Here is a 24669-nt window from a genome sequence, read left to right as displayed (position 1 = left end):
GCCTTCCTTGTCTGCGGCCTGCTGAGCGTCCCTGCGCACTCCTGGTGTGTGTGTGTGTATCCAGGGCTGGCCCTCTGAGTGTGCTGACCCTGGGTCTGTGGATCCCACTGGGCCTGATTATGAGTCTGGCGTGTCATTTCTGCACCCTGAGAGCCTGTGTGTTATGCTTTCAAACAGTGTGCACTGCTGAGTGAAGGGCGTGCAGGGGGAAGGGAGGAGGGATCCCTTTCCCTGGGGGTCAGTGGTCTTGCGCCCCTGCCGGGGTGCTGCAGCCTGACCCGCGCCCCGCTCGGTGTCCACCCGCCTGGTGGCCAGCGCGGCGCGGTGTCCTGCCGGGGATCAGTCCCGGGGAAGGCCGTCGGGCGCTCGGAGCTTTGTGTCGGCGTCTGCTGCGCTGCGGCGGCCTCCTCTCGGCGGCGGCGGCGGCGGCGCTGGGGGGGGACTGTTTCCGGGGGTGGGGGTGGGGGTAGGACCGGGGCGGGGGGAGCCGATGATGGCGGCGGCGGCGGCGGCGGGGCCAGGCCGGGGCCAGGCGCTGGGGGGGCTGGGGCCGGAGCTGGAGCCGGAGCCGGAGCTGGAGGCGGGCGAAACTGGAGCGGCCCGGGGCGGCCACGGTGATGACCCGGGCCTGGCAGACGCGGCGCCGTCGCAGTCAGGTGGGCCCCGGGGCGAACTGGGCAGGGCCAGGGCGGACCGGAGCCAACTACCGGGCCCCCTCCCGGCTGCCCGGCGCCGCGGGAGCCACGGCCGCGCCCCGCGCGCAGACCGCTGTGCTTTGGGGTTGACCTGGGGGCGCAGGGGTCGGGGGCTGAGCCTGGCCCCGCCCCCGGGTGGGCAAGACGCTGAGGGGCGACTAAGGGGGCCCTGGTATGGTGTCCGAGAAAGCGAGCAAGCGGCGGCCGGGGGACGCGATCGCCTGGGGCCGTGGAAGGGACAGCACTCACTCCCCTTTTGAAGGGTTAATTCTGCAGCCTAGTCCCCACCCCCCCCGCGTGGGGCAGGTTGGGGGTGGGGTGGGGCGGGTGTGAGCCCTGGCAAGCGCTGCAAGCTGCTGGGGGACCAGCAAATGGCAGATATGCAGTCCTGAGCACAGAGGATGCAGGACAGAGTGGACCTAAAAGATAAGAAAAGGAATTGAGCCGGGCGCGGTGGCTCACGCCTGTAATCCTAGCACTTTGGGAGGCCGAGGTGGGTGGATCACCTGAGGTCAGGAGTTCAAGACCAGCCTGGCCATCATGGTGAAACCCCATCTTTAAAAAAAAAAAAAAAGGAATTGAATCCAATGAGGAGCAGACACTTCTGGGAGGTCCAGAGGCTGGAAGGCGGGGCTAGAACCCCCTCTCACTTACCTCTACCAACAACTAGGGAACCAAGTCAATTTTGAGAACTGGCTCAAGAAAGCAGATTCACCTTCCACCGGCCTAGCCCAGACCACCGGACATATCCACGAAGAGCCAAATGCTTCTAATCACTTGAATCAAGATCTACACAGGGACCTGTGTAGCAGGCTTCATCTGACTGATTAATGGATGGGTGACAAAGCCGGAGCTCTGATTCATCCTTCAATGTTGACAAAGTCCCTCAACAGCTGTGGCCCAATTGCTGTTCCTGGATTTCCAGAAGACCTGATACTCATGCAAGACCAGGAAACGGGGATAAAAATTAACCTGAAATCTACTGGAGCGGAAGGGGCTGCATTCACCTGGAAAAGGCAAAGTTTGTGGGAATGGCCCATGTATGCCAGGTCCCTAAGCAATTCTACACCGTACCCTAACACCCCGACTGGTGTTCCTGGGTCCCTAGCATTGTCTGTACCCGCTACGGAGGTTGGACAAAATGAGGTTTTCACTGCCCTGCCTCAGGCCTCTCTCCAAGGTCTGGCCCATGATATTTGGTGTACATTGGGACCCCAATGCCCGGATATTTGAAAGGGAGTGGGGAGCAAGGGTGGAGCTCCTTCACTTCCAGGTTCTAGGTAGCCTGGGGAACCCCTGGTCATTGACGGAAGCACAGCGCTCAAAGACGGTAGAGCTCAGGTACTGGAAGACATGGGCCGCACCGGGTCTAGCAGCGGGACATCCCTAGACCCAAGCACAGCCTCCCAGGCCGAAGCCGGCCCACTGCCTTCCCCAGGTCCCGGCCCAGAAAAGCGGACGTTCCTCTCCGTTTGGAAGATGGACTCATCCCCGACTTCTTCCCAGCTCCCCAAAAGACCTGGAGACCTTACGAGTCCTCATCCATGTTCGCTCCAACCCACCCCGATCCCGCCTTCCCGGGAGGTCTAGGAAGGCCCCACCACACCCACCCCGTTGGCCTCACCCTGGCACAGGCCCGTTTATCATCCTGCAGCTACGCTTGGACCAGGAGGAACAGCCAGTCCCCGCAGCCGGCTCTACAGCTCTGCTCGCAGGTTTCGGCTAGTCTGGGGCGGGGACTTGGGAGCAACTAAAACTTGCCAGGAGGGCGGGGCCGCAGACCTGTTTTTTAAAGGTCGGAACTGGCCCCGAGGCGCTGGTGGCCCTGGGTAGTCCTGGGAATCAGGCGGGACCCGGCTCCCCTCGCCTAAGCTGCCGGGGTGGGGCGGGGGGCGCCATGGGCTGCTACCGCATCCGCGTGGCCACCGGGGCCTGGCTCTTTTCCGGGTCGCACAACCGCGTGCAGCTGTGGCTGGTCGGGGCGCGCGGGGAGGCAGAACTGGAGCTGCAGCTGCGGCCCGTGCGGGGCGAGGTCAGCGCGGGGAGAGAGGGGAGCGGGGCAGCGGGGACCCTGGGCCCAGGCCTGGCTGGGCTCGCGGCGGGAGGGCGGGAGGCTGGGGGAAGGTGACAGCGCGACCTCGGGACCGGGACTTCCACGGAGTTGTGACGCGCGGGGCAAAGTCAGGGACAAGGTCCGGAGCTGGAATCCCGGGCTGGGCTCAACCCCTTCTCCCTTCCCCGCCCCTGGTCCCGCCAGCCTCCAGCGCCTTCTCCCAGTGACCCAGAGCCTGTGTAAGCATGAGGCCAGGGGTCGGACGTGAAGCTCCTCCAAGCATCCGCGTGCGGGGAGAGCTCAGTTAGTGGAACCCACGTGGGCGATGCTGCTCCATCACCAGCTTCAGGCGCTGCGGGCCCTCGTCCTCCGCCTCACTCCGGGCGCCTGAGGCCCAAGGAGCAGGTTGAGTCCGGGCGGGAACGAGGCGATGCCGTCTTTGGAGGCCCTGCGAAACAGGCTGCACAGGGGAGCGGCTCCCTCCTCGAAACGGCCTCTGTCGGGTCCCTCCTACTAAGTCTGGCCTGGGTCTGGTCTGAGCAGGAAGAGGTGTTTGATCGTGACATTGCAGAGGACTTGGGGCTCCTGCAGTTCGTGAAGTTGCGCAAACACCACCGGCTAGTGGACGACGCATGGTTCTGTGACCGCATCACAGTGCAGGGCCCTGGAACCTGCACGGAGGCGACCTTCCCCTGCTACTGCTGGGTGCAAGGCGAGGACATCCTGAGCCTGCCCGAGGGCACTGGTGAGCGGGCGGTGTCGGGAAAGGGGTCCCGGGAACTGCTGCAGGGCTGGGAGGACAGAGCTGAGGACGGTCGGAGAGGACTTAGAGGATGTAGGGAGGGGCCCAGGGCAGGCTAAGTATAGGGATCCCAGGGTGCTAGACAGGAAACAGGAAGGGAGTTATCAATCCCCAAAGTTTCACACAGGCTAAGTGAGGCTGCGTGTGAGGCTGGAGGCAGGGAATAAGTGATCTGGAGTTCCCATCTTCCAAGAAGGCAAAGACAGAAAGTGGGAGTTGCAGCGATCCAGGAAAACAGAGAAGCAAAGTAAAAGTAGGAAGGAGATGTCTAGGTGACACAGAAGTGAGGTGAGGGGACCACATGGAACAGGAGAGGGCAGGTGACCCGTGAGAGCAGACAGTTAAGGGAACCAAATGATAGGATGTTGGTGAGCTGGTTTGGCTAGAATCACATGGAAGACACTGGTGAAGCACAAGAAGCCACTGGCAGGCAGGAGGTGGGAGGAACGAGGATGACAAGTACTGAATGTTTAACCATGGGTAATAAGTGAGAGAGAGATGAATACAGAGGCAAGTGAGGGCGGTAGGGATGGAAACATCGAATCTGTATGACTTTGAGTCAGGTGAGTGTAAGTGCAGAAATGAGCCAGAAGAAGTCAATAGATACAGACTATGATGGTAAATCCAGAAAGGTGAGGGTAAAAAAAAAAAAAAAAAGGCAAACGTAGAATCTTTTGAGAACAGGTGAAGAAGGCGTGGCAGATGAGGTTTAAGATGTGAAATTAATCAAAGCATTTTGTAGTAGACAGTAGGCGTAGGCATATGGGTGACTAAGATTTCATCACCTTAATTAAGGTGATTTTTTTCCAACCATAGATATTGATGAAATCAGGCCAGGTTGGGGAAGATAAGTGAAGAAGCAAGCATGAGTGAAGGTGGCAAACAGGAAGATTTTATCTATAGGCAAAGGATGAGGGCTGAAATAAGAGAAGGCAGGAGTGCAAAGTTGGCAAAGATGGGATAAATGTGTCTGGGGGATAATCAAATGCGGCAAAGCCAGAGATAAAAGCAACCGCGCAAGGCTGAAAACATGGAATACGGCTACGCACAGGGAGATGAGGACAAGAGGCCGGCACAGGACCAGACAGTGCCATGTGGCCAACTGTCCTGATGTCTCTGCAGCCCGCCTGCCAGGAGACAATGCCTTGGACGTGTTCCAGAAGCATCGAGAGAAGGAACTGAAAGACAGACAGCAGATCTATTGGTGACCACTCACCCCTTAAACTCCCCCCACCCATTGTCCCACCCCTTCCCTGACCCTGCCCCCATCACTGACCGTGACATCCCTCCTGAAGCTTTGTCCCCAACTCCTAGCTGGGCCACCTGGAAGGAAGGGTTACCCCTGACCATAGCTGCAGACTCTAAGGATGATCTACCTCCAAATATGAGATTCCATGAGGAGAAGAGGCTGGACTTTGAATGGACACTGAAGGTAGGGTGAGAAAAAGGCTGGACCTCAGAGTGGAATAAGGGCTGGGAGGTCCATGAATGATGGGAGATGGTGAGGGACCAAGAGATCGGCTAATGAGTTACCTCAATACCTGTCCTAGGGCTCTGGAGATGGTCCTCAAACGTGTTTACACTTTCCTGAGCTCCTGGAACTGCCTAGAAGACTTTGATCAGATCTTCTGGGGCCAGAAGAGTACCCTGGCTGGTCAGTGTTTCCCCGAGACCTCCATAATCCCTTAAAGGGTCCTTTGGATGACCCATCACTCTCCACAGTCTCCTGTAACTCCTTGCAAGAAGAGACTTTATCATGTCCGGTCAACTCAGAGAGGCCTTGAGAATGAAAACACAGAAGCTGGGTTCAGGGTGGCCCCTATGCCTGAATCCCTGGGGTAGACTCTGGAGGAGAAGGATGTGCAGGCTGTGGTACATATATCCTCCTTCCACCGCCCACCACAGAGAAGGTTCACCAGTGCTGGCAGGACGATGAGCTGTTCGGCTACCAGTTCCTCAATGGTGCCAACCCCATGCTGTTGAGACGCTCGACCTCTCTGCCCTCCAGGCTAGTGCTGCCCTCGGGGATGGAAGAGCTTCGGACTCAGCTGGAGAGAGAACTTCAGGTACCTCCCTTCTCCTGCCTGGCACTGTCCTCTCCTTAGTGTGGTGAGAACGGACAGAGAGAAACCAAACTGACTCAGAGGAAGGAAGGCTGCAGTACTACGCTGCCCCTTGGTGCAATTTTGTGCTAGAAAAATACAGAAATAAAATATGTAGGGGAAAAAACTATGAGGAGCTCCCAGCATGAAGGGGAAAACAGAATGGATCCCCAGCACGCAGAGAGGGGCTGGAGATGTTAGCAGGAACAGTGACATTCCCTGGCCACGGTGTTCTGGACTCCAGTGTTCATGGGCAAAGAGAAAGGTGAAAGAGCCATCAGGTGGGGAGAATTGGAGATGCTTTCTAGAAAAAGAAAGTGGGGTTTGGAAGCAATGGACTGTGCTGAGGAGGACAAGCCTGGGCAGAATGTGTGCGTGTGCATGTGTGTGCCGTGTGCAGCGGCAGGGGTAGCTAGAAAAAGCCCTCTGAAATATTTGGCAGAGGAGATGAGATTTGAATAGGGAATGAAAGAGCATTTGCTGAGCTGATGGCAGCCAAAACCAGAGCACAAACCATTTGGTGATGATCAGAAAGGGGCCTGGCCTTTGACAGGGGGTCAGTTTACAATGTCTGTGATGCCAACTGGGTTGAGCAGGCCTGGTTCCAAACCCAGATCTGCAACCACACATCCACACACAAGGCATCTACCCTCACCAGGCTGTTCCTTCATTTTAAGATGAGAGGACCTGGACCAGGTGCTCTAGTTCTCCCAACAGGATCTGGAACTGATGCAGGAGAATGGCAAGAAGCTAGACTAAATGTCTTGCCCTGGCCGGGCGCAGTGGCTCACGCCTGTAATCCTAGCACTTTGAAAGGCTGAGGCGGGTGGATGACCAGGTCAGGACCAGCCTGGCTAAGATGGTGAAACCCCGTCTCTACTAAAAATACAAAAATCACCCAGGCATGGTGGCGGGTGCCTGTAATCCCAGCTACTCAGGAGGCTGAGGCAGAGAACTGCTTGAACCCGGGAGGTAGAGTTTGCAGTGAGCCGAGATTGCGCCACTGCACTCCAGCCTGGGCAACAGAGCAAGACTCAGTCTCCAAAAAAAGAAAACAAAACAAAAGTCTTGCTCTTTGCCCTGGCCCTGTAGTGGTAGACTTTGAATTCTAGAAATGGATACATCCCTCCTATCCCCAGAATGGTTCCCTGTTTGAAGCTGACTTCATCCTACTGGATGGAATTCCAACTAACGTGATCCAAGGAGAGAAGCAGTACCTGGCTGCCCCCCTTGTCATGCTGAAGATGGAGCCCAGTGGGAAGCTGCTGCCCATGGTCATCCAGGTGAGGGCACTGGGCCTCCCCCACAACACTGTGCTCTGTTCATCTCAACCTCTGCTCCCAGGGACCCAGCCCCCTCGCTCTTGGCTCCTAAACCCCATCCATCCTCACTCAGTGAGACCTGTCCTCATGTCACACTATTTGCCTGTACCCTAGTATCCCCTGACTCACCCAACTAGAAGTACTTGTTCAAGAGTCAAAATGGCCTCATGGAGTTCTCATCCCATATCCAGTGGTCCTCAAACTTCAGCATGCATCAGAATCACCTGAAGTGCTTGGTGAAATGCAGGTTTCTGGGTCCCATGACCAGACTTTCTGATACAGTATGTCTGGGGTGGGAACTGAGAGTCTGCATTTTCGTAAGTTCCAAAGTGATGCTGATACTACCAGTTCAGTACCAGACTTTGAGAATCACTATTTAATCTCTCAGTGGCCTCTGACTCTGAACCCTCACCATCTCTTGAATATCTTTTCTCTCATTTTTTCTTTTTTCTTGAGACAGAATCTCACTCTATCACTCAGGCTGTAGTACAGTGGTGTGATCTTGGCTCACTGCAACCTGTGCCTCCAGGTTCAAGCAATTCTCCCACCTCAGCCTCCCCAGTAACTGGGACCACAGGCATGCACCACCACACCCAGCTAATTTTTGTATTTTTTGTAGAGACGGGGTTTCGCCATATTGCCCAGGCTGGTCTTGAACTTCTGGGCTAAGTAATCTGCCCGCCTCGGTCTCCCCAAGTGCTGAGCTTATAGACGTGAGCCACCATGCCCGGCCTTCTCTCACTATTCTTAACAGTTAGTTGACAAGAACTGTCAATAATCTCACACCCCCTGCTTCTCCTTCACATTCCACCACCATGTGAGTGCCAACCCCAAACCGACAGATTTCTCCCATGCCACTGTGAAGGCCTCCTTCTGGACTCCCTTCGCCCAGTCTCGCCTGCACTCCACCTGACATCAGGGCACTACAGCTTGCAAGAGGCAGCCTGGGAGGGGTCACAGCCCTCCTACTGGGCTACAGCCTCCTAGAAGGCAATCTCACTTAGTCATCTCTGTTCCCCCAAGAATGCTGACTATAATGTCATATACAGAATGGGAGTTCAATCGTTTCTCTTTTTCCCAGATTCAGCCTCCCAACCCCAGCTCCCCAACCCCAACACTGTTCCTGCCCTCAGATCCCCCACTTGCCTGGCTCCTGGCAAAGTCCTGGGTCCGAAATTCAGATTTCCAACTGCATCAGCTCCAGTATCACTTGCTGAACACTCATCTGGTGGCTGAGGTCATCGCTGTCGCCACCATGCGGTGCCTCCCAGGACTGCACCCCATCTTCAAGGTACTTACTTATTAATCTATTACATCACATATCCCTCAGACCCCAGAGAGAGGAACAGCCCAATATCAAATTATATTGCCGCAGCAAAAACTCTTTGTAGCAATTTGTGAGTGAAGACAAGACTGTATCGATATCTTGAGATGTTGATTTTAATTGTTTATTTTAATTAAGTTTAGTCACTTAACATTCTACAGGAACCCTCTGAAATTCTGAGATCTGACAGTCTAGCAGTGCGCTCACAGTAGGACTTGAACACTATTAGTAAAACCCAAGCCGCATTCCTACCTTAGATTTAGCATTTAACCAGAAAAACAGATCTCGTATTTAGCCCATAAGAGCCAACCAGAGAACAGTATCTGGTACTAGAGTTTGAAATCACATGAGACAGCCTGGAACAGTCTAGTACTCATGAAGAATGTTTTACCCCAACTGAGGAGTCAGCTAAGTAAAAACAGATCAAAAGGCAAGGAAGAGCAGCCAGCAAGCCGCTCATACCTGCCCAACAGTAAGGTGGCTAGAGATGTACGCTAGCATGGTAATGACAGGAACGAAAAGGAAAAAACCTAAAACGTAGTAGAGGAAACAGTAGCCGCAGCGTGCCTGGGTGCAAGACAGAGAAAAGCCATCAGTACAAGCTTCTGCCACACCTGTAAGTTCATGGGGTGGGTGTGCCGTACTAACCTAGAAATACTGGGGTTTTAAGAGCTGGGTGTGGTGGCTCACGCCTGTAATCCCAGTGCTTTGGGTGGCCAAAGCAGTATGATCACTTAAGACCAGAAATTCAAGACCGGCATGGGCAATATAGCAAGTCCCAGTCTCTAGATTAAAAAAAAAAATTTAATAAATAAATACTGTAATTTTATAAAACAGTGAGTTCAGTATATATTGCCAGGGAGAAGGCAAAATAAGACCTGTGTTTGCTTTAAAAAACTGTTCTCAGCCGGGCGCGGTGGCTCACTCCTGTAATCCCAGCACTTTGGGAGGCCGAGGCGGGTGGATCACGAGGTCAAGAGATCGAGACCATCCTGGTCAACATGGTGAAACCCCGTCTCTACTAAAAATACAAAAAATTAGCTGAGCATGGTGGCGCGTGCCTATAATCCCAGCTACTCAGGAGGCTGAGGCAGAATTGCCTGAACCCAGGAGATGGAGGTTGCAGTGAGCCGAGATCGCGCCATTGCACTCCAGCCTGGGTAACAAGAGTGAAACTCCGTCTCAAAAAAAAAAAAAAAAAAAAATGTTCTCAAAATCTTGATGATACTTTACATATAAGGAACTTGGCAGAGGGGGCACAAAAATGATACAGGCTTACAAACCAGAGTAATTGTCAGAAACAGTAAAGTTAGAACAAGCCAGAGTCAGCAAAAATGAGGTGTTTTTTTTAGGTACATGGAGTTTGATGTATTGGTAAGATACGCAAGTGAGTCCTGGGTAAAAACAACTGAATTGTGTTTCAGCTGGGGGCCTCCACCCAGATCCCCCAGGCCTGGTCAGTATAACTGTGCCACCTCTGGAGTGACCCCCTTGGTAACAGAGACAAGATGGAGACCAGCCGATTAATGGCATCTTGGATTTAATTCATCTCAAGCTGTCTCCTGTGTCCCCATCCTCTGCTGCACTTAAACAACTGAAGCCTCTATTCACCCAGTTCCCTTTCCTAGTTCAGGCCTCTCGCTGTCTCCACTCACCACAGTAATGCCATCCCCTGGCAGACGGCTGACTTGCTGGTGGATGCACATGACGGTTAAGTCTGCAGATGTCCTAACAGTAGCCTGTGCAGCCTCTGGCTTTGGACTGCTGGGGTCTCAGTCCTGAACCCTGGCCTCAATAATTTCCAGATGTCCTCACATGTTCCATCGTGAGGTTGTTAAAGGTTAAAATGACTTAATAGTGTGACACAAGCTAAATGCTACAAAAAACATTATTAGTTCTTGCCTTTTTTTTTTTTTTGGAGATGGAGTCTCACTCTGTTGTCCAGGCTGGAGTAAAGTGGCGTGATCTCAACTCACTGCAACTTCCGGCTCCCGGGTTCAAGAGATTCTCCTGCCTCAGCCTCCAGAGTAGTAGGGATTACAGGCACTCACCATTACGCCCGGCTAATTTTTGTATTTTTAGTACAGATGGGGTTTCACCATGTTAGTCAGGCTGGTCTCAAACTCCTGACCTCAGGTGATCTGCCTGCCTTGGCCTCCCAAAGTGCTGGGATTACAGGTATGAGCCACCGCACCTGGCCTTGCAATTTTTTTTCAGAGACAAGTTCTCACTCTGTCACCCAGGCTGGAGTTCAGTGGTGTAATCAAAACTCACTGCAGCTTCAAACTCCTGGGCTGAAGCAATTCTCTAACCTCAGCCTTCAGAGTAGCTGGGACTACAGGTGTGTACCACCATGCCTGGCTAATTTTTTTTATTTTTTGTAGAGACAGGGTTTTGCTATGTTGCCCAAGCTAGTCTCAAATTCCTGGGCTCAAATGATCCTCCTGCCTCAGCCTCCTAAGTAACTTGGATTGCAGGCACATGCCACCTCACCCAGCTAGTTCTTGCAATTATTACTATTAGGGACTGTTCATCCTTAGGCATCTCTCCTCATGCGGACTTTGGGCTTCCTGTGACATTCGGCATCTTTCATGAATCTTCTGAAAAGCTTCAGATTAATGTGAGCTGCTTTGATATCTTAACACCAAAGGTATCACTTGGGTCATTGCCAGCATCCAGCATCAACAATTCAGACAAACACCAAAACTGCTTGAAACCTGCATAGTAACTATGTGGAAAGGAAGACAAACATTGTAAGATTTTTTAAAAAAAGAAGAAATACAGACAGGCATGATGCCTCACACCTGTAATCCCAGCACTTTGGGAGGCCAAGGCGGGCAAATCACAAGGTCAAGAGATCGAGACCATCCTGGCCAACATAGTGAAACCCTATGTCTACTAAAAATACAAAAAAAGTAGCTGGGTGTGGTGGCACGTGCCTGTAGTCCCAGCTACTTGGGAGGCTGAGGCAGGAGAATCAGTTGAAACCAGGAGGCGGAGGTTGCAGTGAGCCGAGATCGCGCCACTGCACTCCAGCCTGGCAACAAAGCAAGACATTGTCTCAAAAAAAAGCATGTTAAGGATCAGGTGGCCTCTTTTTAATAGCTAAGGAAAAGCAGGAGAAGAGGGACCCAACAGTGCCTAAGCAGAGGTGGAGAAAGATTTGCTTAAGCAAGAAGCTGAGACCAAGTGTGGTGGCTTACAACTGTAATCCTAACACTTTGGGAAGCCAAGGCAGGTAGATCACGAGGTCAGGAGTTCAAGACCAGCCTGGCCAAGATGGTGAAACCGCATCTCTACCAAAAATACAAAAATTAGCTCAGCGTGGTGGCAGGCACCTGTAAACCCAGCTACTCAGGAGGCTGAGGCAGAGAATTGCTTGAACCTAGGAGGCGGAGGTTGCAGTGAGCTGACATCGTCCCACTGCACTCCAGCCTGGGTGACAGAGACTCAGCCTCAAAAAGAAAAAAGCAGGTAGCTGAATGGAGCTCTTCTAGTTCTGACCAAAAGTACTCTCCCCACCCATCCCCTAAAGAAACCCAGCTCTGAACCAACTAAAAGATGGAGATGCAGCTTTGCTAATGAGTAGAGAGGCTAGTTTAAGAGAATGTGAATGACAGAGGAGAGAGCAAAGAAAATCACAAGGGGCTGATTCATAAGACACCTATATTCAAGGTGAAAACAATGAAGAGGACAGCTACTATTCCAGGACTCTTGTGTGTACTGAACACGCCATACATCACTTAGGTGAGCATCACCACTGCCCCTGAGATAAGAGAGTCTATTACTGCCCCCTGTTGACAAATGAAGAGATTGCGGATTAAAATGAGGCGTAGGCCAGGCGCGGTGGCTCACGCCTGTAATCCAGCACTTTGGGAGGCTGAGGTGGGTGGATCACGAGGTCAAGTGATTGAGACCATCCTGGTCAACATGGTGAAACCCCGTCTCTACTAAAAATACAAAAAATTAGCTGGACATGGTGGCGTGTGCCTGTAATCCCAGCTACTCAGGAGGCTGAGGCAGGAGAATTGCTTGAACCCAGGAGGCAGAGGTTGCGATGAGCCGAGATCACGCCATTGCACTGCAGCCTGGGTAACAAGAGCGAAACTCTGTCTCAAAAAAAAAAAAAAAAAAAAAGAGGCATAAAGTGTAGGTTAAAATTCTGGTCAGTCTGGGTCCAGAGCCCAGCTCGCTGGGAAATTGGAGAGCACAAGAGTGAATGATCAGAGCAGCAGGAGACCAGCCTGTCAAGGAAAGCAGCAAGAGGAGAAAGCGCATGCTGGGTGCCAGGCCCTATCAGGAAGGACCCAAGCATGGCCTCCACTAGCCATGACCTCCAGTCTCCTCCTCCCCAGCTCCTGATCCCCCATATCCGCTACACCATGGAAATCAACACCCGGGCCCGGACCCAACTCATCTCAGATGGAGGAATATTTGATAAGGTGAGAAGGGTACAGGGCATGGGACTGCCTCATCCATCTCTCCATGAGCTGACACTTTCAGGATACAAGACCCACCAAGTGGGAATGTCCTCACTCTTAACCTATGAACCTGTCCCTTTTATACCCATGTCTTAATATCTGGAAATCCCACATCTGCCCTGCTTTATGGAAGATGTGATGATTCTCCAGCCCTGCTTCCCCTCTAAGACCTGTCATTTCCCATCCCAGGCAGTGAGCACAGGTGGAGGGGGCCACGTGCAGTTGCTCCGTTGCGCGACGGCTCAGCTGACCTACTGCTCACTCTGTCCTCCTGACGACCTGGCTGACCGGGGCCTACTGGGACTCCCAAGTGCTCTCTATGCCCATGATGCTTTACGGCTCTGGGAGATCATTGCCAGGTGAGTAAGGAGGACTGAGTAATGGGGAGAAGGGGGCCTCTGGCCTGAAGCCAGCATGGGGCAAAAGCAACGAGAAAATTAGACGGTCCAGATAGGAGAAGCAGAGAACTCAATCCTGGGGAGAGATGAAGAACAGTAAGGACATGGTGGGTGGCTCTGAAAATGAGGAGACTGGGATGGGGCAGAGAGAGATGAGGGAAACTGTTGGGGAATAATGGGAGGGGTCTGGAAAAATCAGGATTTTCAGAGGATGTATGACAGCAACTCTGCAAATTCCTAAACTAAGGACCCACATCTGCTTCCATGAGATGCTAGTGTGTTTAGAGGGCTGGGGATGTCCCAAGGCAAGCTCTCTTCCCAGATACTATGGAAGCGTTGGGCAAATGCCACAGAAAGAATAGAGGCCAGAGGCCAGGGCCTTCTGCTCTCAGAGGCTCAAGCGCCTTCTCCCCCGGGCAGGTATGTGAAGGGGATCGTCCACCTCTTCTACCAAAGAGATGACGTGGTGAGTGGGGACCCTGAGCTGCAGGCCTGGTGTCGTGAGATCACAGAGGTGGGGCTGTGCCAGGCCCAGTACAGAGGTAAGATCTGTTCCAGAAACAGAAGCTCTGGGGAGACTCTGGCAGGGCCCCTTCCCAGCCCTGTCCTTCTGGGACAGGACCCCAGCCCCTGATCACACCTCCCTCCCTCCACACAGGAAAGCATGTGCATCCCACTCCCACCTCCTCAGACTCAGCACAATTCTAGAGACCCAAGGACCGTCCTCCTCGGAGACCCTGGCCATCAACCCCTAGTCCCACCCCACCTGTCACAGATGCCCCTGAGCTGCCATATCCTGGCACCCACCAGGTCAGAGCCACAGCCATGAGGGGTCTACACAGTCCCTCTGGGCTCACAGTCCCTCTTGATGGTTCCCTATTTTCCTACCTGGGGATGTAAATGGGAAGATTTTCCCTCCAAAGTCCCCAATGACCCACCTGGCTTTCCCTCCCTCTCTTCCTACCTGCTACTGTCCAACACACCTAGAGGGTCCAGGGATATTGCACACCTGCTACAGTGCAAGGTCAGCTCTGGATGTAAGCTCAATACTATACGTGCTTTGCCTCAAACCCAAACTCAGCACCCTGATCCTAGGGGCTCAGATTTCTTTGTCTAACCTAACCCTCCCTCCCTAACCACCCTATGGCTAGAATCGCCACTACCTTTAGTCAACCCTCACTCCCTACATTTGAACCTTTAAGGAAGAAATAGCCTTTGCTGAGCTCTTAAGCTTATCACACAGGCACCAGCATGGACTGCTGTCACTCATCCTTCAGCCTCTCCCTCTCACACTTCAGACCCGGGCCTTGAATATCATCCTCTGCCTCTGTGGGACAACTATAGACATTTACTGGGGAGCCTTTATGGCCAATCTTGGGAATGTGGCAAACATCCTTACCCTGGAGGGAGCCTCTCCCTGGGGAAGCTGGGTATGCCACCTCCCCCTTCCAGGACCAAATTCTCTCTAGTTCTTCTCTGTACTGTCCCTTAGGCTCCTAGTCAGTTTGGACTACTATAAACACCGGTGGGGCGCAGTGGCTCACACCTGTAATCCCAGCACTTTCGAAGGCCAAGGTGGAGGGATCATGAGGTCAGGAGTTCCAGACCAGCCTGGTCAACATAGTCAAACCTAAAATACAAAAATTAGCCAGGCATGGTGGTGCACACCTGTAGTCCCAGCTACTTAGGAGGCTGAGGCAGGAGAATTGCTTGAACCTGTGAGGCAGATGTCGCGGTGAGCCGAGATCACGCCATTGCACTCCAGCCTGGGCGACAACGAAACTCCATCTCAAAAAAACACCATAGACTAGGTGGCTTATAAACAACAGAAACGTATTCCTCGCAGTTCTGGAGGCTGGAAGTCCAAAACCAGGTTCTGGTGAGGGCCCTTTTCCAAGCTGCAGACACCCAATTTCTCCTTGTATCCTCACATAGCAGAGAGACAGCAAACTAGCATTCTGTCCTCCACTCATAAAGGTATTAAACCCATTCAAGAGGGCTGTACCCTCATGCCCTAATTATCTCCCAGAGGCTCCACCTCCAAATACCATCACAATGGGGATTAGATTTCAATACAAGAAGAGCCAAAGACATTCAGTTCCTGACACACATTAACTTTAACCTCCACTACCTGCCCTCCCCCGTTCTCTTTCAGTTCATATAGCCCACCTTTGTCTAATTTTCCCAACGGACGTTTTAGAGGCAGTGTGCTAAAATTAAAAATGGCATGGGATTAGCAGTCAGGAACCTAAGTTCAAGGTCAGCCTCTGCCTTTTTCCAACTAGCCTTCCTGACAGTTTATTCTCTATGGGCTTTGATTTTCTTATCTATAAAATGAGAGTAATTATATTTATTCCAATTAACTGATAAAATTATCGGGTCTCCCAGCACTTTGGGAGAGCTCTCCCGAGGTGAGGAGATCACCTAAGGCCAGGAGTTCAAGACCAGCCTGGCCAACTGGTAAAACCCTGTCTCTACTAAAAATACAAAAATTAGCCAGGCTTGGTGGTAGGCACCTGTAATCCCCGCTACTTGGGCAGCTGAGGCAGAGGAATCACTTGAACCCAAAAAGCAGATGTTGCAGTGAGCTGAGATTGTGACACTGCACTCCAGCCTGAGCAACAGAGCAAGAGTCCTTCTCAAAAAAAAAAAAAAAAAATTATCAGTCTCTGAGCCCCCACATCCACTGTAAAATGAGTGGCCAGAGATAACCCCTGTGGAGCCCCTCTTAGCTGTAACACTGGAAATCCATGACTTCTGTTCCCCACCTTATTTAACACAGAGACTTGTCATTCTGTCCAGGAATAGGAGTCAGCATTCTCTATTCTTTGTTTATTTTTTAATTTTTAAATGCAGACAGGGTCTTGCTCTGTCACTCACCTTCCAGCAATTCTCATGCCCTGGCCTCCCAAAGGGCTAGGATTACAAGCATGAGTCACCAGCCATGCATTCTCAATTCTTAACCACTTTTTGAGGCAAGGGATATTTGGTCACTCAGAACTTTTCAGCCTCCAATCCTTCCATAGTAACAATAATTATTACTTATTGAGCATGTATTACCTACCAGGTGATTTTGATACATCATCTCATTTTCAATGTAGCTATCGCTCATATTTCACAGGTGAAAAAACTTAAGTTCAAAGAGGTTAAGTAATTGGCCTATGGTAACCAAGTGTAAGTGATTCAGCCAGGACTCAAACCCATGTCTGATGCAACTATATCTAAATAAAATGAACAAATACTCATCAATTCTAAAATATGGGCATCCCAAAACATCAGCCTTTGTTTCTCTCCTCTTATGCTGTGGCTTCTAACTCTAATTCCTTTCCTGCACAGGTTTCCCTGTCTCCTTCCAGTCCCAGGGTCAACTCTGCCATTTCCTCACCATGTGCATCTTCACATGCACCGCCCAGCATGCAGCCATCAACCAAGGCCAGGTATGGACAGCTGAAAGCCCAGGTCCCTGAGGGCAAGTGTCTGGCGCCTGGGAGGCCTGAGGGAGAGACGGGAGTTCAAACCCTAAGTACCAGGGTTCTAGTGTTACAGTTGCTTCCTCCAGCTGGACTGGTATGCCTGGGTTCCTAATGCCCCATGTACAATGCGGATGCCCCCACCCACCACCAAGGAAGACGTGACAATGGCCACAGTGATGGGGTCACTACCTGATGTCCGGCAGGCCTGTCTTCAAATGACCATCACATGGCATCTGGGTCGCCGCCAGCCGGACATGGTGAGAGGGGACTCTTAGGAGAGAGAAATGACAGTTAGAAGGAAACATCAAAGTGGGGGTCTGGGCTCTAGGTTCGATTGTCTTTAGAAACTGACTGATGATCCCTCTGTTCTGTCTCAGGTGCCTCTGGGGCATCACAAAGAAAAATATTTCTCAGGTCCCAAGCCCAAAGCTGTGCTAAACCAATTCCGAACAGATTTGGAAAACCTGGAAAAGGAGATTACAGCCCGGAATGAGCAACTTGACCTGCCCTATGAATATCTGAAGCCCAGCTGCATAGAGAACAGTGTCACTATCTGAGCCCTAAAGTGACCCCACCTGGAAGACTTCACATCGGCTTTAGGACTGACATTTCTATCTTGAATTTCATACTTTCTCCTGAAGTCTCTGCTGCTAAGGATCTATTTCCTCCCCCAGTTAAACTCCCTACGTTAGTATCCCACTAGCCCAGGGGAGCAGTAAACTTTCTCTGCAAAGGCTAGATCATATTCTAGGCTTTGCAGGCCACATAGTCACTGTCAACGACTCAGCTCTCCTGCTGCAGCATGAAGGCAGCCACAGGCAATATGGAAATGAGCATGACTATGTTGCAATAAAACTTTATTTATGGACACTGAGATACAAATTTCACATCACAAAATAGTCTTCTTTTGGTTTATTCAACTATTTAAAATGAAAAAAAAAAAAAAAATCCACAAACAAATGTGCTTTGTTTGAGACATAAACAGGCAGGCTACAGACTGGATTTGGCCCTTGAACCCTGCACTAGCCTGAGGCCCTGACCCTGCTTCCAAAACATCCAAGATCATGGAGCAGGGGGATTTCTTAGAAAAATCAACCACCTCAGCTTCATGCCTGGTGGCCAACATACAGATTCCTGACTCTATTCTTTGGCAATTTCCTTCCACCCATATTTCTCCTATTCACCCAAGTACCTCAAAAGTGTCTGAGTAAGAATAGTGTTTTTAGGGCAGAATAAAAACCACTGCCCCAAAATGGCTTCCTTGCCCAGACAGTCCCAGATGAGAGGCATATACTTCATGTTTCAAGGCTACTTTCCCAGCCCCTTTAACATTCTAGGATCTATGTGTTTCCCACATTCCAAGTTCTCTTTTGCAAGCCTTTTAAGAACAATATGCACAAAATAAATAAGAACTTCAAAATTATTCTAGCCAGTGACAGTGTTTCCTTGTTTGGTCCTGGGGTCTCAGGGTCAAATGATCCCTCTCAATTATTCTGAGGTCATTGTCCTCATTAGAGTGGGTACAACCTGCTCAGTGCAAAATTGTGTGTGTGTGTGTGTGTGTGTGTCCCTCTGCACCCAGACTGGAGTGCAGTGGCCCCATCTCGGCTCACTGCAACCTCCGTCTCCCGGGTTCAAGCGATTATCCCGCCTCAGCCTCCCGAGTAGCTGGGATCACAAGCACACGCCAACACACCCGGCTAATTTTTGTATTTTTTAGTAGAGACGGGGTTTCGCCATATTGACCAGGCTGGTCTCGAATTCCATACCTCAAGTGATACGCCCGCCTCGACATTCCTATATTATTACAGATCTGTCACTCACCAGTTAAGTATACAAACAGCTTTTTTTGGAGGGGATAACCTATTTATATTTTTTAATGTTGTGTTCTACGTTATTCAAAAGACCTATCATCAGTTTCCCCAGTTTAAAGTAGAGAAGCCAAGTGACATCTTTGTATATTTAACAGAACTGCTCACCTTCACAACCAGCTCATAGTCTGCTTTCCCTGGACTTAACCGCCCATTTTTCCTGGATCTGGCATCTAGAGTTACAGTATTTCAAATGTGATGGTAAAATATTACTTAGGAGAAAAAGTTCCAATACTAAGAACCCTCAGCAATTTTAAAGCTTTCTAGCCACACCAGAAGGGGATCCTAACTCCTTTATACTCTCAGAATCTCGATTTTTAAAAGGGAGGAGTAAAGAAGAGATAGAAACGCTCCCTGTTGGTGAAAATCCGTCTCACTTACCATTTTCCCAACACAGGAGAGAACCCGAGGCTAATGTATCAGAGATAAAAATCAGATGATTCCAATCCTCCGATCTTAAGACCCCATCGCCCCAGTTACAGGAGCTCCACCAGTTAGAATTTTTCCCCCAAGGCCTGGTTAGTGCTAGTTCCTCCTCACGTGACTTGCCAGACTTGATTACGTGACATGCCAGCTCCTTCTATTCCCGTTCGCAGGTGGGGGACCAAGAAACCGGGGGCCCTCGCTCTTCCAGTACTCACGCCCCAGCTACAGATGTCAAGAAGGGTTTTCACAGAAGCTGTATCGGTTTCAGCCGGCGCCGTCTCCCATGAAAGTCCCTAGAGGAGCCCAACCTTGTCCGCCTGCCACCCCCGGGCGGGATGGTTGAGGCCGGGGCCACGCCCCCTCTGCAGCCAGCCGAGCGCATCCTGGGCTTTCTCCCACCGCTTTTCCAGCCCGCTTGCACCTCGGCGATCTCTGACTCCCTTCTTCATGGCGTCGCTCCTGTGCTGTGGGCCGAAGCTGGCCGCCTGCGGCATCGTCCTCAGCGCCTGGGGAGTGATAATGTTGGTGAGGGGACTCCCCGGCAAGGATCCGAGAGGGCCTGAGGGGCTCCGAGCTGGGAGCTAGGACACTCTGGGCCGCAGGCAGGCCGAAGGAGCCGGGGATGAACTGGCCCCGGAGGAAGAGACAGAGATTGGAAAATGGGAACTGGAGTGAAGGGCCCTGAAGTGGGAGGAGCTGGGGCTGGTAAATGTGGAGACCCCTCAAGATAGGAGAAACAAGAGCGGGGTTCCTGAGAGGTGCTTGAGTTGAATGGAGGACATGGGGGGAAAGAGAGTGCTTGTTTTAGAAATGGGTAGTTGGGCCTTGTTTCCCCAGTAATCCACCCACCGCCACTTCAAGAATAAATGAATATGTAGAAGTGCCGGTTCTCCCTCCCCTCTTCCGCACTGTCCCGTGATGATGACGCCTCCAGGGAGGACGATCTGCTGGGTTCCTGGGAGAGATGGCTTGGTCACCCTATTCCTACCCTTGCCTCAGCCACTTGTCTCAATGTCACCACCTCACGCCCTGTTCCAGGTGGCTGAGTCCGAATGCAGTAACCACTACCTCGTTTTGGTTAATCTCAGGCTCGGGTGTTGTAGCAACATTAGAAATGGGAGGGGTTTACGAAGTGAACGTGAGGGCAGCTGCCTGAATTCAACAACCTACCCATTCCCCTTTTCCAGATAATGCTCGGAATATTTTTCAATGTCCATTCCGCTGTGTTGATTGAGGATGTTCCCTTCACGGAGAAAGATTTCGAGTAAGTAGTCAGGTGGGGGAGGCGGGCTGGGAGCAGGTGGGAGGAGGCGAGGCCGGGTGATCTGGGCCCCTAGGTTAGACAATTGGGAGAGGAGAGCTGCTTTCTTGAGAACGTAGTTAGGAGCTAGGGAGTCAGACCTCAGCGGCCATCCCAAACCCACCACTCTAGGTGTGGCGTCTTTAGATATTTTACTTTTCCGTCCGTCTCAGTCCACCTCTGCAAAATGGCAGCTATGACAGATCTCATCCCATGGGATGGTCAAGAAGACTGAATAAAGTAATACACGTAACAGCGCCTAGACCGCTGCAGGGCACATAGCGCTCAGCAAGTGTTGACTACTCTTAATGTTTGACACCTTTGCTTCATTCCCACCCCTAGGAATGGCCCCCAGAACATATACAACCTTTACGAGCAAGTCAGCTACAACTGTTTCATCGCCGCGGGCCTTTACCTCCTCCTCGGGGGCTTCTCTTTCTGCCAAGTTCGGCTCAATAAGCGCAAGGAATACATGGTGCGCTAGAGCCCGGGCGCGTTTCCCCGCTCCAGCCCCTCCTCTATTTAAACACTCCCTGCACCGCGTGACCCCGGTCGCGTCCCACCCTTGCCGGCGCCCTCTGCGGGACTGGGTTTCCCGGGCGAGACTGAATCCCTTCTTCTCCCATCCCTGGCATCGGCCCCCTTGGAGAGGGCTGGGGCTGGGGGGCTGTTCTCTCTCTCCACCCTTCTCTGCGTCCCGAATCTCAATAAAGAGAATCCGCTCTCTTAAGCCCTGTGTCTGTGCTTTAGTGGGGTCGGGCACGGGGCTGAGGCGGGAGGTCGGACTCGGCCTGAGGAGTCCCGAACCCTGAGCGGAAGTGGAGTGAAGTGGCGCGGAAGTGAGGCTACGGCTTCCCCCTTCGCCCCGGCGCGCCGAGTGGTCTAATCAACTGCGTCTGACGGGGCGGGGAGCCACCGGGTTGCAGCCTATCCGCTGCGGGACGGGCGGGACTTCCTGCGCGGGGACCCGAGTCGCTCCGTCTCCCGGCTCTCCACGGTCCTGGCTCGCGTGTAGCGGCGGCGGCAGCGGCGTCTCCGTGAGGAGGCGCGCGGGGCCATGACGTCAGCGTCCACAAAGGTTCGACCTCCCTCGCGGACAGCGCTCCCTGGCGGCCACGGGAGGGCGGGCCCCCCACTTGGCGCGTGGCTCTTCCGCCCCGGGCGGGGGGCGGGGGGCGGGCGAGAGCCGAGCCTGGGGTGGGGCTAGGGGCTCCGGGCGGGATGGTGAGGGCGGGCGCCGGCCCCCCGTGACGCTGCCCCGCCCCCAGGTCGGAGAGATCTTCTCGGCCGCCGGCGCCGCCTTCACGAAGCTCGGGGAGCTGACGATGCAGCTGCATCCGGTGGCCGACTCTTCCCCTGCGGGGTACGTGAGCCCGAACTGGGACGTGGACGCTGAGAGCGGGCGCTCGGACTCGGTCACAGACACGGACCCTCTCTAGCACAGGGACAGACGTTAGTTTCCCTTTGTGCCTGGTACAGCACAGAGTAGGTATTAATAAATGATCGCTGGATGAGGAAATGAATGACAGTTGAACACACAGGCCCATACCCCAGACTCCTGTTTCATGGTTCTCCCTGCTGCGAACAGGCCGACCACAAACCACCACCACTCCCAACCACCCCAGTTCATGGAATTCCCCCAGACGGCTGCAGGCTGTGTTCGGAGGCCCTGTCTGTAAAGCCCCCTCCTGGCGAATTGGTTTCAGTGCGCTATGTACAGCAGCCGTGTAACGCTGATGATGGAGAGGGGTGTTGTAAGGTGGAGGTGATTGGGATTTGTGATTGGGGTCCTCCCCATTCCCGCAGAGCCTCAAAAGCTTTTTTTCCTCCCCTATGGAGGATCTCTTTATGCATCCGTGGAAAGGGTCCCAGAAGTCGGGAGGAGGCAGCTGGTTGGCTGTGGGACACATAGCCTGTGGGCTGGCCCCACACCCCTCCTCCCATTTTTGCTATCCCCCCCCTCTCCCCTTCTGACAGTGCGAAGTGGACGGAGACGGAGATAGAGATGCTGAGGGCTGCTGTGAAGCGATTTGGGGACGATCTTAATCACATCAGCTGTGTCATCAAGGAACGGACAGTGTGAGGGAGGGTGGCTGCCAGAAAAGGGGGGTGGGCAGCTTTCTTCCTCCTTACCCAAGGCTCCATCGTCCTCAGAACTCCTTTCCAGCTCAACTGCTTCCCTACTTTGTCGCTAGTTTTGTTAGAATCCCCTTGGGGACTGAAAGAATAAAATTGTCACCGTTAGTCAGAAGTTCCTAAAATGCTGTGGTAATCCTTCCAAGAATGTGAATTTAGGATGCCTGAGATGCTCAGTTACTGTATTTGATGATGGAGGTCCCCTGGTTATTTATATAAATTTTGGGGGACCCTACTACAGTGTTTCCAGGGGTATGATAATCCTGAACTAGATCAGTAAATCATGATCCACCTGTAAACCACCAAGCCTTACCTGATGTCTCTCCCAGAAGAGAATTCAGAGTCCGCACTACTCAGTGCAGGGACTCTACTCTCCACACTCCATCCACCCTGAGTGAGTGCAAAGCTTCAGGACAGTGAGAACCCTACCAATGGGTTGGGGCCCCAATCTGGATTCTTAGGAAGGGACTCCCGGAACCCTTTCCTCTCCCCTCCCTTCTGTTAGTCTCTCTGATGACTCCTTTCCTAACCTCTTTTCTCTTTTCTGCAGAGCTCAGATAAAGGCCACTGTGAAACGCAAGGTATATGAAGACTCTGGCATCCCCCTTCCAGCTGAGTCACCCAAGAAAGGGCCCAAGAAGGTGGCATCTGGTGTCTTGTCACCTCCAGCTGCCCCTCCTCCCAGCAGCTCCAGTGTCCCTGAGGCCGGGGGTCCCCCCATAAAGAAACAGAAGGCTGGTGAGGGCTGTGGAGTTGCTGCCTAGGGGTTAAAGGTCCCATCTGAGGTTCAGTGAGAGAAATGGGCCTGGGTCAAAGAAGGGTCAATCTCTCTTCCTGTCCCTGTGGAGGTTCCCAGAGAGGGGCAAAGGGGAGGGGAAGCACGAAGCTTTGAGAAGCACGGGGTTGGGGGAGAGGCTGTCAGGGAAACCTAGAACCTAGCTTATGTCCCCCTCCCAGATGTGACACTCAGTGCTCTGAACGACTCCGACGCCAACAGTGACCTGGTGGATATTGAAGGGCTAGGAGAGACTCCTCCAGCTAAGAAACTCAACTTCGACCAGGGTAGGAGTCTTCATCTCATACAGCTAACGGGGTGGGGAGAGAGTGCTCACCTGGATGGCCGGGTAGGGTCTCCACAGGGGCCCCTCCCTTGTATAGGGCTTTCAGAAGAGAAGGTGCTCTCACAGCACAGGGCATTAGGTCAGTCCGTAGCAGGGTGTTTCAGGGAGGTGGGACTGGCCTCGGAAGCACACTGGGGGCTCGCTCCATCTCGGCCCACTTTACTTCCTGTTCCAGACAGCCTGACCCTGGATTCTGGCCTTCTCATGACTTCTGCTGATCCTCCTCTCCTCTCCTGCTGAGGCTTCCACCTCTGACCCCTCTCACTGTTCATGCCAGACCTGTGGATCTCCTGGGACTCTGAGCAAGGCCTGCACGAGAGAGGGCTGAAAGGCTGCTGGGGCTGCCACCTCGCTGTTCCCACATAAGCATCTGCCCCCAACCCCTTTGACCTTCATCTGATGGACATTTTTATACAGAAAATAATAAAGATTTCCCTCTCAGCTTTGTGCTGCCTGCTTCACATTATTAACAGAAGAGGGTTGTCCCCTCTCCTCGGCCCGTAGGGGGCTCAGCCCCTCCTCAGTCGCTCTCGCCACCCTGCCTGCAGCAGCACAGCCAATATTGGCAGACTTGCTTCCTTGTGCCAATATTTCTGTGCTGCTAGAGCCAGGGAAGCTGGGTGTGGGCAACAAAGACTCCACTTTGTTCTCTGGAGGCAGAACTTACTCCCAGGGTCTTTGGCCGTCAGTATTCCTGAAACTGCCCCGAAGATTTTAGAGGGGCTGTTTCCAGTGCTTGCGTACCCCACCCTCTCTTTCCCCACCTGGCAAGAAGTTTGTCATAAGGCCCCACGTGTTTTTTGTGTCACTTCTCCAGGATGGCCTCCCTGGGCCAAGCCTCGGCGGTGCCTCCCCCACCCTCGCTCTAACACCACAGTGTGGTTTGGACGTGGCCACAGTGCCGTACAAACCACAGTGTGCTGCTGGGGCGGGAGCAGGACCGGGTGGGTTGAGAGGAAGAGAGCACACAACAGTCCTGGGAAGACCCCAGCACCACCTGCAGGAGCAGTGGGAGAGAGAAGCCTTAAAAGGCAAACATGGCCCCCCAAAACGGTTGGGAGGAACCAGGGACAGGAGCTGAGCTGGCAAGTGGAAGGAGAGGGGCCACAGGTATGAGCTCACAGTGTCGTAAGATTGGGCCATCTTCCCCCTGTAGGGACCCAGC

At 52.8% G+C, this 24669-nt stretch overlaps 3 protein-coding genes and 1 long non-coding RNA gene across 11 annotated transcripts; 3 read left to right on the top strand and 1 right to left on the bottom strand.

The window, feature by feature from the left end:
• Nucleotides 1-585: 585 nt before the first annotated feature.
• Nucleotides 586-18073, top strand: ALOX12 (arachidonate 12-lipoxygenase, 12S type). Of its 2 annotated transcripts, XM_012457401.2 has the most exons (15): nucleotides 586-656; nucleotides 1366-2727; nucleotides 3292-3493; nucleotides 4673-4754; nucleotides 4865-4987; nucleotides 5101-5204; nucleotides 5456-5616; nucleotides 6792-6935; nucleotides 8056-8265; nucleotides 12654-12740; nucleotides 12969-13138; nucleotides 13598-13719; nucleotides 16514-16614; nucleotides 16737-16907; nucleotides 17028-18073. In XM_012457401.2, exons 2-15 carry the CDS (start codon nucleotides 2593-2595, stop codon nucleotides 17205-17207), a joined length of 1992 nt encoding a protein of 663 aa, XP_012312824.2. In that variant the 5' UTR covers nucleotides 586-656; nucleotides 1366-2592; the 3' UTR covers nucleotides 17208-18073. The 2 variants fall into 2 exon arrangements, with proteins under 2 accessions (XP_012312824.2, XP_064234456.1); XM_064378386.1 differs by lacking the exon at nucleotides 586-656 and having other exon boundaries at nucleotides 996-2727.
• On the bottom strand, nucleotides 4762-19795 carry LOC105720761 (uncharacterized). 2 transcript variants are annotated; one of them, XR_001108213.2, is made up of 3 exons: nucleotides 18903-19775; nucleotides 16840-16920; nucleotides 4762-16670 (listed from the first exon to the last, which is right to left on the bottom strand). It is a non-coding gene; the product is annotated as an uncharacterized LOC105720761 (long non-coding RNA). The 2 variants fall into 2 exon arrangements; XR_010343343.1 differs by having other exon boundaries at nucleotides 4762-16920; nucleotides 18903-19795.
• RNASEK (ribonuclease K) lies at nucleotides 19268-20977 on the top strand. 3 transcript variants are annotated; one of them, XM_012457409.2, is made up of 3 exons: nucleotides 19268-19468; nucleotides 20135-20211; nucleotides 20590-20977. In XM_012457409.2, the coding sequence occupies exons 1-3, from the start codon at nucleotides 19283-19285 to the stop codon at nucleotides 20729-20731; spliced, it is 405 nt and encodes a 134-aa protein (XP_012312832.1). In that variant the 5' UTR covers nucleotides 19268-19282; the 3' UTR covers nucleotides 20732-20977. The 3 variants fall into 3 exon arrangements, with proteins under 3 accessions (XP_012312832.1, XP_012312834.1, XP_012312833.1); XM_012457411.2 differs by having other exon boundaries at nucleotides 19322-19472; XM_012457410.2 differs by lacking the exon at nucleotides 19268-19468 and adding an exon at nucleotides 19659-19985.
• A 249-nt stretch (nucleotides 20978-21226) lies between these two features.
• CUNH17orf49 (chromosome unknown C17orf49 homolog) lies at nucleotides 21227-23949 on the top strand. 4 transcript variants are annotated; one of them, XM_012457406.2, is made up of 6 exons: nucleotides 21227-21325; nucleotides 21516-21610; nucleotides 22225-22326; nucleotides 22934-23121; nucleotides 23341-23445; nucleotides 23684-23949. In XM_012457406.2, exons 1-6 carry the CDS (start codon nucleotides 21305-21307, stop codon nucleotides 23686-23688), a joined length of 516 nt encoding a protein of 171 aa, XP_012312829.1. In that variant the 5' UTR covers nucleotides 21227-21304; the 3' UTR covers nucleotides 23689-23949. The 4 variants fall into 4 exon arrangements, with proteins under 4 accessions (XP_012312829.1, XP_012312826.1, XP_012312831.1 ...); XM_012457403.2 differs by having other exon boundaries at nucleotides 23680-23949; XM_012457408.2 differs by lacking the exon at nucleotides 22225-22326.
• Nucleotides 23950-24669: the final 720 nt, after the last annotated feature.

The sequence above is a fragment of the Aotus nancymaae genome, unplaced genomic scaffold (genome assembly GCF_030222135.1).
Source record: "Aotus nancymaae isolate 86718 unplaced genomic scaffold, 86718_ANA_hifiasm-v0.15.2.pri h1tg000018l, whole genome shotgun sequence".
Taxonomy (NCBI): Eukaryota; Metazoa; Chordata; class Mammalia; order Primates; family Aotidae; genus Aotus; species Aotus nancymaae.
The sequence above is the reverse complement of the archived record's forward strand: the minus strand, read 5'-3'. Positions and strand labels throughout refer to the sequence as shown.

Excerpts from the sequence above, each read along its gene's own strand:
- ALOX12 (XM_012457401.2), top strand. The coding sequence starts at position 2,593 with ATGGGCTGCTACCGCATCCGCGTGGCCACCGGGGCCTGGCTCTTTTCC. Across the intron at positions 2,728-3,291 it reads TGCGGCCCGTGCGGGGCGAG|GAAGAGGTGTTTGATCGTGA; the intron begins GTCAGCGCGGGG and ends TGGTCTGAGCAG. Across the intron at positions 16,908-17,027 it reads GTCGCCGCCAGCCGGACATG|GTGCCTCTGGGGCATCACAA; the intron begins GTGAGAGGGGAC and ends GTTCTGTCTCAG.
- RNASEK (XM_012457409.2), top strand. The coding sequence starts at position 19,283 with ATGGTTGAGGCCGGGGCCACGCCCCCTCTGCAGCCAGCCGAGCGCATC. Across the intron at positions 19,469-20,134 it reads AGCGCCTGGGGAGTGATAAT|ATAATGCTCGGAATATTTTT; the intron begins GTTGGTGAGGGG and ends CCCCTTTTCCAG. Across the intron at positions 20,212-20,589 it reads TTCACGGAGAAAGATTTCGA|GAATGGCCCCCAGAACATAT; the intron begins GTAAGTAGTCAG and ends TCCCACCCCTAG.
- CUNH17orf49 (XM_012457403.2), top strand. The coding sequence starts at position 21,305 with ATGACGTCAGCGTCCACAAAG. Across the intron at positions 21,326-21,515 it reads TGACGTCAGCGTCCACAAAG|GTCGGAGAGATCTTCTCGGC; the intron begins GTTCGACCTCCC and ends CCCCGCCCCCAG. Across the intron at positions 22,327-22,933 it reads GTCATCAAGGAACGGACAGT|AGCTCAGATAAAGGCCACTG; the intron begins GTGAGGGAGGGT and ends TCTTTTCTGCAG.